General features: G+C 44.7%; 1 protein-coding gene and 2 non-coding genes across 3 annotated transcripts; all 3 read left to right on the forward strand.

The window, feature by feature from the left end:
• The first annotated feature begins 842 nt into the window (after positions 1–842).
• RPS3 (ribosomal protein S3) lies at positions 843–6,077 on the forward strand. Its single transcript, XM_057553825.1, has 7 exons — positions 843–965; positions 2,163–2,293; positions 2,572–2,665; positions 3,475–3,569; positions 4,732–4,919; positions 5,347–5,543; positions 6,007–6,077. Exons 1-6 carry the CDS (start codon positions 936–938, stop codon positions 5,538–5,540), a joined length of 732 nt encoding a protein of 243 aa, XP_057409808.1. The 5' UTR covers positions 843–935; the 3' UTR covers positions 5,541–5,543; positions 6,007–6,077.
• Positions 1,857–2,006, forward strand: LOC114236681 (small nucleolar RNA SNORD15). Its single transcript, XR_003622555.1, has one exon. It is a non-coding gene; the product is annotated as a small nucleolar RNA SNORD15 (small nucleolar RNA).
• On the forward strand, positions 5,092–5,236 carry LOC114236680 (small nucleolar RNA SNORD15). Its single transcript, XR_003622554.1, has one exon. It is a non-coding gene; the product is annotated as a small nucleolar RNA SNORD15 (small nucleolar RNA).
• Positions 6,078–12,246: the final 6,169 nt, after the last annotated feature.

Below are 12,246 nucleotides of genomic sequence, written 5' to 3' on the forward strand. Positions count from 1 at the left end.
GTGAGGGGAAATTTTTTTAATTGAAAAAGAATTGTTTTAATAGATTTTTTTTTAATTTATTTATTTATTTTTAGCTGTGTTGGGTCTTCGTTTCTGTGCGAGGGCTTTCTCTAGTTGAGGCGAGCGGGGGCCACTCTTCATCGCGGTGCGCGGGCCTCTCACTATCACGGCCTCTCTTGTTGCGGAACACAGGCTCCAGACGCGTAGGCTCAGTAGTTGTGGCTCACGGGCCCAGTTGCTACGCGGCATGTGGGATCTTCCCAGACCAGGGCTCAAACCCGTGTCCCCTTCATTGGCAGGCAGATTCTCAACCACTGCGCCACCAGGGAAGCCCCCCCCCAAAAATTGTGAGCCACTATTGTGACTTCTGTTACAAGTTGTGACAGACTTTATGAAAGTGAGGTAGAGGTAAATGGGTTAATAATATAAAGGTCATTAAACAGTCCTTAGGCGGAAAAAAACCAGTCCTTAGAATATTTAATACATATTAGATACTATTATTATTATCATTTGGAACAGAGGAAATGGACATAGATTGGAAGAGATAGGCGCCTCAATGAATTTCATTGAGGGCTTTCAGCCGATTTGCATTACAGCGTAAAGTGTAGGGACCAGGGTTCTATGCATTTGTTGTGTGAGCTTATGCCTGTAATTTCCATCTCTGTCGGCCGTTGCTCGTTTTTAAACTGATGAGAATTTGACTCTAAGCTCCCTTCTAGTTTTTAAGTTCCGATTGATCTGATCCTGTTTCTGCCTATAGGTGTCTCCATTACTCTTCTCTCTCCTTTTACCTCCTTCCTAAAGTAAAAACTACATTTCCCATGAGCGCCTACAGGCGTCGACGTCGCGCAGTTCTTTGTCGTCGTACAGAGCCCTTTATCCGCACTTCCGCCCACTCGCCACTTCTTTTCCTTTCGGCGGCGCGTGGCGGCAAGATGGCGGTGCAGATATCCAAGAAGAGGAAGGTGAGACACACCGGGGCCCGGTTGCAGGGAACTTTGGAGTCCCGCGGTCAGGAGCTTCTCTGGGTGCCGTCGCGAGCCCCGCGGCTCCCTGCCATGCCTCGGGCAGTGGCTGGGCCGCGTGGCATTCCCGTGGGCCGCGGATGGAGGTTGATTGAGCGCAGGCCCGAGCCGGGCGAGCGCAGTATGGTGGGGATGGGAGAGAGAGATTTCTGCCGGTTCCGGGCGGAGAGCAGAGATGAGCACCGGGGACCCCTCCTGCCCCGGAGAAGGCGCTTGTGAGCATTTCTTGGTCAATAAAACTAGTAAACGTGTGGTGTTTTGAGGGCATGAGCCGTTTCCCTCGTCTTAACTGTGGCTTTGGGAAAGGGCGGTAGCAGTGTATTCTTGCCTTTTTACTAGTCCTGTCGGGGTGCAGCCTTCTGACCCCAAGGACCTTAGTCGGGAAGGTTACTGACAATTTCTTGTTCCATTTGGGGCCAAGGAAAAGTTCTGGGGAAATGGAGGGGGGACCTGGGGAAAACGCTTCCTTGAGTTTAATTTTTTGCTTTTCCATGGGAGAGAAATGTGTAAAGTGCATTTGCTTTTAGACAATTTGCCATTTTGTGTACACATGACATCGATGTTAAGGTGAAATCCACAAGCTTTTGTGAGTTAGGATTTGCCGACGTTGTGAAACACCTGGGAATAATTAAGGCGATAATTAAGGTGACTGGGATTCTTCTCATGGGCCCGGTTGTGTCTACAGGTGAGACTGCTTAACTAAAGTCACTATCTGCTCTTTTTGCTGGTTGCAAACATAGTGTTCCTGCTGTGCTGAATTAGTTCTAAATGTGCCATTTAAGAGCAGTTTTTTGTTTAGCATGTGTACATATAAATGACAGTTTTAAAACCCTTCAGTGAAGAGAAGATGACGAGTCTGACTGGAGGTGTTCTCTTTGTCCATGTGGCCCCTACTCTGTGCTGCGTTCTGTGGCACAGTTTTAAGGGCCCTGGGTCAAAGTAACTTCCAAAAGATGACCTAGAGGCATTTGTCTGAGAAGGGTTGCCATGTTCCCTCTGGAACAAAGGTAAAATAATCGATGATGGGTCATTTGTTGGAGGTGTTGAGTTTTGATGAGGGTTGCATTGGCTGAAAGACTGGGCTAGAAAAAGTGAGCCTGCGCCCACATCCTAACTTTGAATTTACTTTTTGGTTAGTTTGTTGCTGACGGCATATTCAAAGCTGAACTGAATGAGTTTCTCACTCGGGAGCTGGCTGAAGATGGGTACTCTGGAGTTGAGGTCCGAGTTACACCAACCAGGACAGAAATCATTATCTTGGCCACCAGGTAAAAATTCATTTTTTCTGGCCATCACCTATAATTGTCATCTGTACTGAGGTGGTCTGTTCTGTAAACTTAAGGGGACAACCAATGAACTTAGTCTTAGTGAATGTAATTTTTTTAAGCTGCATTTAGAAAAAAAATTAACTCTAGTTCTTGTCATCCAAAATTTATACTTGGCTTGTGTCAGATGAATGAGATTTTACTACCACACATGCGCAAGATTTAAAATCACATCTGGAATTTTACGAGAGCTGTGAATTGTCATTCTTTATTTTCCCCAGGACACAGAATGTTCTTGGTGAGAAGGGCCGGCGGATCCGGGAATTGACTGCTGTGGTTCAGAAGAGATTTGGCTTCCCTGAGGGCAGTGTAGAGGTGAGTGGTCCTGGTTTATGCCAGAGGTTCCTGTGGGCCTGGAAATGGCTCTTTAGGATGGTACTTCTGAAAACCCATATTATCACCCTGGAAAGTTATTTGTGATCAGTGAGTAATACAAATGGATTGGTATTTTGTTGAAGTTCTTCTAATAAGCAGTTAGCAGGATTTTACATTCACCTTGGGTGTAGTAATGATACATATGAGGGATTGGATGCCCCATCGGTCTCCTTGGTACGGCCATAGAAAGAGCTGGGGGTGGGGGGGCAATGAGGACTAGTTCAGCCTGTGTCACTGAGTGTGTGTTAGGTGTGGGCATTAGAAGTGCTTTAGTACTTGGGTAGTACAACGATACATAAAACGGCGTATGCTTGTATGATGGATGTACTGGTTTTTTTTTTTTTTTTTAAGAGGGCTTGAGTTTTAGCTCAGTTTTGTTTTTGTTTTTTTTAATCAATTTATTTATTTTTGGCTGTGTTGGGTCTTCGTTTCTGTGCGAGGGCTTTCTCTAGTTGCGGCAAGCGGGAGCCACTCTTCATCGCGGTGCGCGGGCCTCTCACTGTCGCAGCCTCTCTTGTTGCGGGGCACAAGCTCCAGACGCGCAGGCTCAGTAGTCGTGGCTCACAGGCCCAGCTGCTCCGCGGCATGTGGGATCTTCCCAGACCAGGGCTCGAACCCGTGTCCCCTGCACTAGCAGGCAGATTCTCAACCACTGCGCCACCAGGGAAGCCCCTGGATGTACTGGTTTTTATTTGAAAACAGTGGCAAAGGTAACAAGTTTAAGGATGTCCCTTGTTTCCTTCTTAAAGCTTTATGCTGAAAAGGTGGCCACAAGAGGTCTGTGTGCCATTGCCCAGGCAGAGTCTCTGCGTTACAAACTCCTAGGAGGCCTTGCTGTGCGGAGGTAAGCGTGCTGAGATTTTTAATGGTTGTGTCCTTTTGTGGATCAGAATATCAGCATTTTGGTCATTTAGTAAATGAACTCTTTTTATGTGACAGGCTCGGCTAGTCTGTGAGGGTTTTAACAATAAGATATTGCTAATCCATGTCGTCACTGAACTGGAAGCCTAGTAAGAAAGACTTGTAAAGAATCAAGTTTTAAAGAGTGGTGGGTGCTCTGATGGAGAGCTATTCTGGGTGTGCTTTGGGAGTAAAACAAAAATAGAACGGGGTGGTGCGGGGGAGTGGGTTTTTCAGCGGAGGAGGGACGCTAGAGCTGTGCTGTAGACAGGTTGACATGGTGGAGTGCTGTAGGCAAGGATGTGCAGAAGACTGGCCACCTGGTTTGAATGCCAGCTCTGCCGCTTAGAACAGTGATTCTCAGAAGTTTGGTCCGTGGGCCAGCATCACTGCCATCACCCGAGGAGTGGTTAGAAATAAAAATTCTCAGTCTCACAGACCTACTAGAGAATGGACTTGAGGATATGGAGAGGGGGAAGGGTAAGCTGTGACAAAGTGAGAGAGTGGCATGGACATATATACACTACCAAACGTAAAATAGATAGCTAGTGGGAAGCAGCCGCATAGCACAGGGAGATCAGCTCGGTGCTTTGTGACCACCTGGAGGGGTGGGAGGGAGGGAAGAGATATGGGAACATATGTATATGTATAACTGATTCACCATTGTAAGGCAATTATGCTCCAATAAATATGTAAAAAAAAAAAAAATTCTCAGTCTCCAACCCGGGCTCACTGAATTGGGAAATGGGGGGTGCGGCCCAGCAGTCTGTCTTCATAATCCCTCCAGGTGAATTTTGCACACACCAAAGTTTAAGAGTGGTTCATTTTAACCTTGAGACGATCCTAGTGTGCAGCCAAGGTTGGAAAGCACTTGGTTAGAAGGAACTTGGTGTGTTTCCCTGAGGAATTCCCTAAGATTAGGTGTGATGGGAGTGGAAGAAAGTTTCTAGCTCTTGGGTCAGGCTCTGGTCAAACTTATTCTCCGTTAAAGGAACATTGAAAGTAGTCAGTGCAGGCTAATGAGTGTTTTTTCTTTAGCAGGGTGGGGTTGAGCAATCCTGTCTGGTGATAACACAAATGGCCATTTGTCTCTTGTGCTCCCAAAGGGCCTGCTATGGTGTGCTGCGGTTCATCATGGAGAGTGGGGCCAAAGGCTGCGAGGTCGTGGTGTCGGGGAAACTCCGAGGACAGAGGGCTAAATCCATGAAGTTTGTGGATGGCCTGATGATCCACAGTGGGGACCCCGTTAACTACTATGTTGATACTGCCGTGCGCCACGTGCTGCTCAGACAGGGTGAGCAGCCAGGAGTGCTTGGGGCAAGGGGCTTTTTAAACGGGTAGATGTGGTTTTATATACACACCTCAGTGTTTGGGGGATTTGTCTGGGAGTCGTGGAGCATTTTTTTGTTTAGCTTCGTTGGAGAGAGTTGGTTTGTCCTTGTCTCGGCCACTCGGTCGAGTGTACCCTTCAGTGATGACACGATGACGAGTCAGAAAGGGCACATCCTGCTCTTGGTCCTTGTCAGTGCCACGTTCTGTGGTGCTGTGCATGGGTTCCTTTTGCAAAAGTGTCCTCTTCATTGATTGATCAGAGGCATTTGTCTGAGAAGGGACCAGACCCAGGGCTGCTTGAATAACTTCCTTTTTCCCTTCTGCCCTGTCCCGTCGTGTAGTGGGGGGTGATGGAACCATAGCTCCGTCTTAACTATGGCATCTTCTAGGTGTGCTGGGCATCAAGGTAAAGATCATGCTGCCTTGGGACCCAACTGGTAAGATTGGCCCTAAGAAGCCCCTGCCTGATCACGTGAGCATTGTGGAACCCAAAGATGAAATACTGCCCACCACTCCCATCTCCGAACAGAAGGGTGGGAAGCCAGAGCCGCCTGCCATGCCTCAGCCGGTACCCACAGCATAATAGGTATGTCTGTAAGGCCCTCTTGGGGCAGAATAGGACCCTATTCCATTGTCCTTGTTAACACTTGTGTCCCATGCTGTGAGAGCACCTAGTGAATAAAAATTGGATTACACTTGCTTTACATGCGAGAACACAGGTTACAGCCAGGGACTCATTTAACATGGTGTGCTATTGGGAGGAGTGTGTGCCTTTGGTCTCTTTAAGACGTTCCTGCGTTTACCACTGTTTTAAATAAGAGTTCTTCTTTATTGTCCTCCCTTAACTTAAAATTTTCAAGGCACTCTTGCTAGTAATTAGCTGTTCTAAAGCAATCCCCTTAAAACAGTAACAACAAGCCTCTCCTGTGCCCAGCGCCTGTTGTGTTGTTTGTTTCTAGACATTCTTTGTGTATTAATTTTCATGCAAACCCGATATTCAGGTGTATTTTCTGTTCTTATTGTACTTTATTTGTTTTATTTGGTTTCAGGGTCTCCTTGGCCGCTGGATCTGGAGTCTGGATGTTGCTCTATAAAGACCTTTAATAAAATCTTTTTAAAAGACCTGTGGCCTGACTAGACTCTACATCCAGTATTCAGACTGATGGTCATGTCACTCCATGAGAGCATTGCTTGATAGATTCTTAGGGCTGTCTGGTTCACAGTGTTTGTGTGCTTTCCCTAAAAATCCTGTTGGTTTCAATTGTACTTGTGAGGAGAGGTCCAGAACAGGAGGACCCAGGCAGAAGTAACCAAGAAAATATCTTGTGGGGGAGCAAATCTGGTGACGGTGATGGCTGATTGTTAACAGGACAGCACCCTGATTGACTCAACCTGGAGTTCAGGGTTAGAGGTTTAGAAGGACGTATTTAGGATCATTTTCTCTATTACACATAGAAAATATAATGACCGTTATATTTTGGGTTATACTGTGCTCTAGGTGGTGTTCATTTCTAGGTATATACATTCTCATTTAATCCTCAGCATCTCTAAAAGGGAATTTGATTGCGCTGCTGATGAAGAAAGAGCCTCATGCTCAGAAGTGAGTTTGCCTAAGCGTTATAGAGCTGCGATTAGAATCCACATTTCTATGTCCTGTTCTCTTAACCATTACACTCTAGAAAAGTATAAAGAACATTTAAATTATCTACAGTTTTATCTGTGATATTTTGAAGGTGTTTGCTGATACGTATTTATTAGAAATTGGGTGCTTTTCATTTATTCAGGTGAAACTAGTGAGGGACAGACTGGCATAAACATCCTACAAGATTAATTAGAGGTAGTGAATTATGTTGAGAGCACGCTGACATTATCTGTGTGTGTGTCCCCTTTTAACAGAGCCTTGGATGTTTCTACTGTCTAGAGAGTAACATCTCATTGTTTTTGTCAGTGTTAATGGAGTTGAGACCATGTCTCAGTAGTAGAAATACTTCTTTACAATTTTCCAACCACTGAAATAGCTAATGTGTTAATGACCATTTACTGTGTTCCAGGGAGTGGGTTCATGTAAATGTTTTATCTTGTGGCTAGGAACTAGAGCCTGAATACAAAAACATTTTTCATTTCCCTGTGCTTCGCCTTACCCTGGGGTGGCACATTTCCAGGAATGAGCCCTTTCTCAAGCGAAAGAAAGTTTTATGGAGAGGGCTGAGAGAGGTGGTTACTGAAAAATGTTAGCGTGTGAACTGAGCTAAGCTGATTTATTCCTGTATTTATTTCTGGGCTTATGATGTAGTTCATTTATGAGTAGACTATTGGTAGTGAAACCATTTCAACTAATTTGAGCCTGTGGAGTAGTGGTGCTGGAAACAGGTTAAGACAGTTCTGGTCATCTAGGATCTTAGTGTCTAGTACTGGCATTGCCAGTCAGTTCTTTGCATATTTGATCAGGTGATCCTTTAAATTTATTTTCCTAGTGAGTTTTCTGCAAACTTAAAACTGGAGGTCAAATCTGTGATTCAGTAGTGCTGTTAACATCCCACCAGGTGGTGCTGTAACAGGAAAGGTGCACCAAAGTAGCAGCTTGGGGAGGGAGAAGTAAACTCATCGAAGTATAACACATGTGCAGAAAAGTATGCAAATTATTAGTGTGCAAGTATACAGCTTGAATTATCAGTGTGAACTCTGTCTACCCATTACTCAGAGGTGGAGGAGGGGTTAAATTAAGTGTTTACTTAAGAAAATCACGTAATGTAGCGCCGAGATGAGCATTCCATAATCACAGCTCATCAAGAATTGCAAACTACCTTAGAGGATGTCATCACTACCACCCCGAGATTCCCAGTGAATGATTTTTTCAGCCGTCCTTTTCTTTGCTTCACTTCCTTTGAGGTTCAGGTTTCCAGGTGTGCATCTGACGTCTAACCTTGTGGCCAGACTCATGCAGTGGCCCCTCCCCTCAGTAGGCAAGGTGTTGATGCTGGTCAGCCAAGACCATGTTGTGAAATGGCCTTGGGACCGCCTGGTGGGAATAATGGCTGTTGGCAACATGGAAGCAAGTGCTGAAGCCTTCCATGGACTCTTCACCAAAAGGTTATTGTCAGGCTCTTCAGAGTTACTAGGTTCTGGTCATTAGGACTCCTGGCAGCTGGTGATGGGGGCCTCAAACAAAAGCTGGGTGCTGATTGAACCACTTGCCCATCAGGCAAGGAAAGAACACCTGCTGGCATGGGAGAGTGTGGGAATAGGCCTAAAGGGCAAACAAAGGTTGGAGACCAACAGACAGCACTGTAGAACCAGGAAAGGCACAGGAACTGGTGGGATCCAGATGATGGTTAATTTTAGGGAGGTGGGTTCCACCCCCAGACAGTCTGGTTTTGCAAACCACTGTTGAAAAGGCTGTTATAACCCACAGCAGAGTGTAGGCTTGGGGCTGGCACACCCTCCCATCTCCCCACCGCAGGTCAGTTAATGTCCACTCCTAGGTGGCAGATGAGGCAAAGGCTGTGAGGATGTCAGCAGAGTGAGAGTGGAGGCTACCTTTCTCCTGCAGAGCACTTTACAAAGGAGACTCAGGGGGTTGTGGGGAGAAACTGGGCTTTGCAATCAGAGATCTGGGTGTAAATGCTGGCACCAGCACTGATTCACTGAGAGGATGACTTTGGACTCTTCTGATCCTCAGTTATCTCACAGGGCTGTTATGGGAGTTAAAGGAGATCTAAATATCAGTATGTTTCCCTACTATTTGTCATTTATATCATCTGGAGACAAGTTACAAGTCCAGGCCTTCAGGTCAGTCTGTCTGGATTCAAAACTAGATCCACAACTTTTAGCAGTACAAGCATGGGCACATCAGTTACATACCTGTGCCTCTGTTCATCTGCATGTTCTTAGCAGTGCCTGGCTCATAGCAAGTGCTCAGTAAATGCTAGCTGTTATTACTACCTACTTAGCATATCTATCCTCTTGGAAATCATTAATAGCTAACTTCATGGTAATGGATTCTCCCCATCCTAACTGTAAGGGCCCTGACCACAGGGGCCATGCTTTCTGCTTCTACAGGGAGTGGGCATAGCTGGGCAGGTATCACTAGCCCCATTTTACATGGCCTTTTTCTGTGCCGTGTTTCATTTAGTGATTGTTTCTGAGCTCCAGTGTGGCTACGTATAAATGAAGCTGTTGTATGTCAGTAAGGCCTGTCAACATCAGACCAAGAAAACATTTAGGTATCATTGATAGTCAACATTTTCTGTCTCAAAAGATAGTTTTTCTTACTATTTTCTCCCTAAGAGACATGAGATCTTGACATTATTTTATGAAATGGCTATTAAGCCTTTTCCCTATTTGTTACTAATCAAAGCTACATTTATTTATAACTTGATAAGCAGCATGACCATGGTGAGGAGATTATTGTTACATGCCCTGAGCCTGCTGTGGATGTCTCATTGAATCTTCCCAACATCCCTGTTATGGGCAGATTCCATTACTAACTTCATTTTATAGCAGTGTTGATTAACCCATGCAATACATCTTAGGCTTTGGAAAATACAGTTTGACCCTTAACAATGGGGGCATCAGGGGTGCAGACCCTAACTTGACAGTCAACTCTGTATATGCGGTTCCTCCATATCTGCTGTTCAGCATCTGTGGATTCAACTAACCCCGGGTAGTGTAGTACTATAGTATTTACTATTGAGAAAAATCCACATATAAGTGGACCGGTGTAGTTCAAACCCACATTGGTCAAGGGTCAACTGTACTTAGACTGTCTTAGAGAGATTACCACTTCTCATTTGAGAACAAGTAACATTAGATCCTAGACTGGCAACAACTTATCTGATCCCAAACTCTTGTTTCTACAACAACAAAAAAGATGGAGACCTGTAGCTCTGAAATTCAAATGAAACCACACCTCTGCTGCTCAGTCCTGTATTGCACTAATAGTTCAGCCGGCCAGGTGCAGCTGGGCCTTTGTCCTCTGGTGAGGACAGCTATAATGGGTTCATCCTGCCCTCACTGGCAAGCCATTGACTGCCCCCATGACGAGCTTGCACCCGACAGTCCTTTGTGTGGTGAACCAGAGAAGCTGGAGCCATTAAAATCCAAAATTGCCTAGAGAGAGGGTAGGGCTCCCATAACCTTTAATAATGTATTTGCTTTACAGAGGGAGGGGAAGGGAGAGCATAGGTGCTGTAGGGGGGCTGCTTTCCCATCAGGAGGGGGACCAGAGGAAATGGATCTTTTACTCACTGATTTTACCCTTAATATACCAAAAAAAATAGCCATCACTATTTACCACCTGGGCCCATAAACACCCCCCTTTTATATTTTAAGTCACTTTAAGTAAGAATAAAGGGATAGTGAAAGTCAATTTTATTATAAATTTTAACAAGTATCCAAAAATATTAAAAATTTAGCAAGTATTAACAGCATAACAATATACTAAAAACATTGGATTGTAAACTTCAAATGGGTGAATTTTATGGTATGTGAATTGTATCTCAATAGAGCTGTCATATATACATATATATGTATGTGTATGTATACACATACATATATGAGTTATAACAGCAAACAACTTCACATTTTCATTGTCTAGAAGGATATATACCCCAAATGAGCAATGTTACTTGAAGGCAGTGAAATGCTTATCAACTGCCATGAAGTGAAGGTATTCATCTTTTAGCTGCTGATTCCAGATTTCAAATACATCTCTAATAAGCTCTAGCTTCTGGGGCTTTTTTGGTTTTGTTTTGTTTTACACTTGGATTGTCAACACGCAGTGCCTTAAAAAATTTTGGTTGCTTATAATTTTGTTGGAGAGGATAGCCATTTTCTTTGCTTCATAATTTTAAAACATTTTCACTTTTAGATTTATAAAGGTCAATTCAAATGACCAATCCAATGAATTTTAAAAATTTCTACAGCATCTGTTTCTCTCCACTCATCTTTATGTACAACTGCCTTCAGCTTGTCTCTATGAACTGTAACAAACTACCACGTAAATTTGGGGGCATAGGCATCATAAAAGATACATACTGTCACATTATCTTTGAGCAAACCGGGATAGTCCAGGTTTTTGTCACGAAGAATTGGGTGATGAAATCTTTCCTCTTGAACAACTTAATTGAATACAGTAGTCCCCCCCTTATTTGCAGCGGATATGTTCCAAGACCTCAGGGGATGCCTAAAACCGCAGATAGTAGGGAACTCTACATATACTATGTTTTTTCCTATACTAATGGGTGGGTAGCGTATACAGCATGGATATGTCTCAGATTTACAAAAGAATCCAAGTCCATATAGTGATTACAAAATATAAAGTTTTATTCTATTACGTAAGAAGTAAAGTTATCCTTGTTCTTTGAAAGCCGACTAAGAAAGAGTTACAGTCATAAAATACCAATCTTTACAAATAGATCTACTCAAAAAAGAAACTCAAAAATTAAATTTGGGTTCATCGCTTTCTGATTGCATACCAAGAGTTGTCTCTGTTCTCAGCCGGGGAGAAGATGGCAAACCCATGTGTGGCTGAGGGGTCATGGACTTGTCTGGCTTCCCTCCGAACTGAATGGTAACAGTTCACATTCAGCAGGCAGCCTGGGGGGCCAGAGAGCAGTGGACTAGGAGCCAGGGGGATCCTCTATATGTGGTCTCGGTCTAACCAGTAGTCCTGGAAATTAGGACACGTGGCTCTCACCTTTTGCTTGTGTTCCTGTGAGCCTCACTCACCAGGGACAAGCACCATGTCTCTCATCAAGTCGGAAGCCCAGAAGGTCAGGGACAGTATCCTATCCGGCTGGAATTTCCCACGGGGAAATGATGTATCTCCTACTTCTAAACAACTGCTTTGCTGTGCCCCACACCATTTTCTCAGATTAGCAGAGGCTGCATGGAGGAAGCAGACTTTGGAGATAGCTGGACCCGAGTTGGAATCCTGGCTCTGCCACCACTCACCAGCCCTGTGACCTTAGTTAGCAGGTCACTTCACAACTCTTGAGTCTGTTTACTCATTTGTAATCGGAGGTGGGAGGGGGGGAGGGGAGCAGTAGTACCTACCTCACAGGTATTACGAGATAGAAATCCAGGAAACCTTGATTTAAGATATTCAGTGGAAGGGTTTGTTCCAGGTACTGGAGGACCCAGAGATGAAGATGACACCTTTCCTGCCTCAAGAGGCATCCTATGGGTGTGTCAGGAGAGACCAGAGATGTCACACAAAGGCCTGGCCATATGTCAGGTGATGGAAGAAGGGCTGATAAGGAAGGGGTACAAGGAGGGAGTGGTCAGCT

This window comes from Balaenoptera acutorostrata, chromosome 9 (genome assembly GCF_949987535.1).
Source record: "Balaenoptera acutorostrata chromosome 9, mBalAcu1.1, whole genome shotgun sequence".
In the NCBI taxonomy this organism is placed as follows: domain Eukaryota; kingdom Metazoa; phylum Chordata; class Mammalia; order Artiodactyla; family Balaenopteridae; genus Balaenoptera; species Balaenoptera acutorostrata.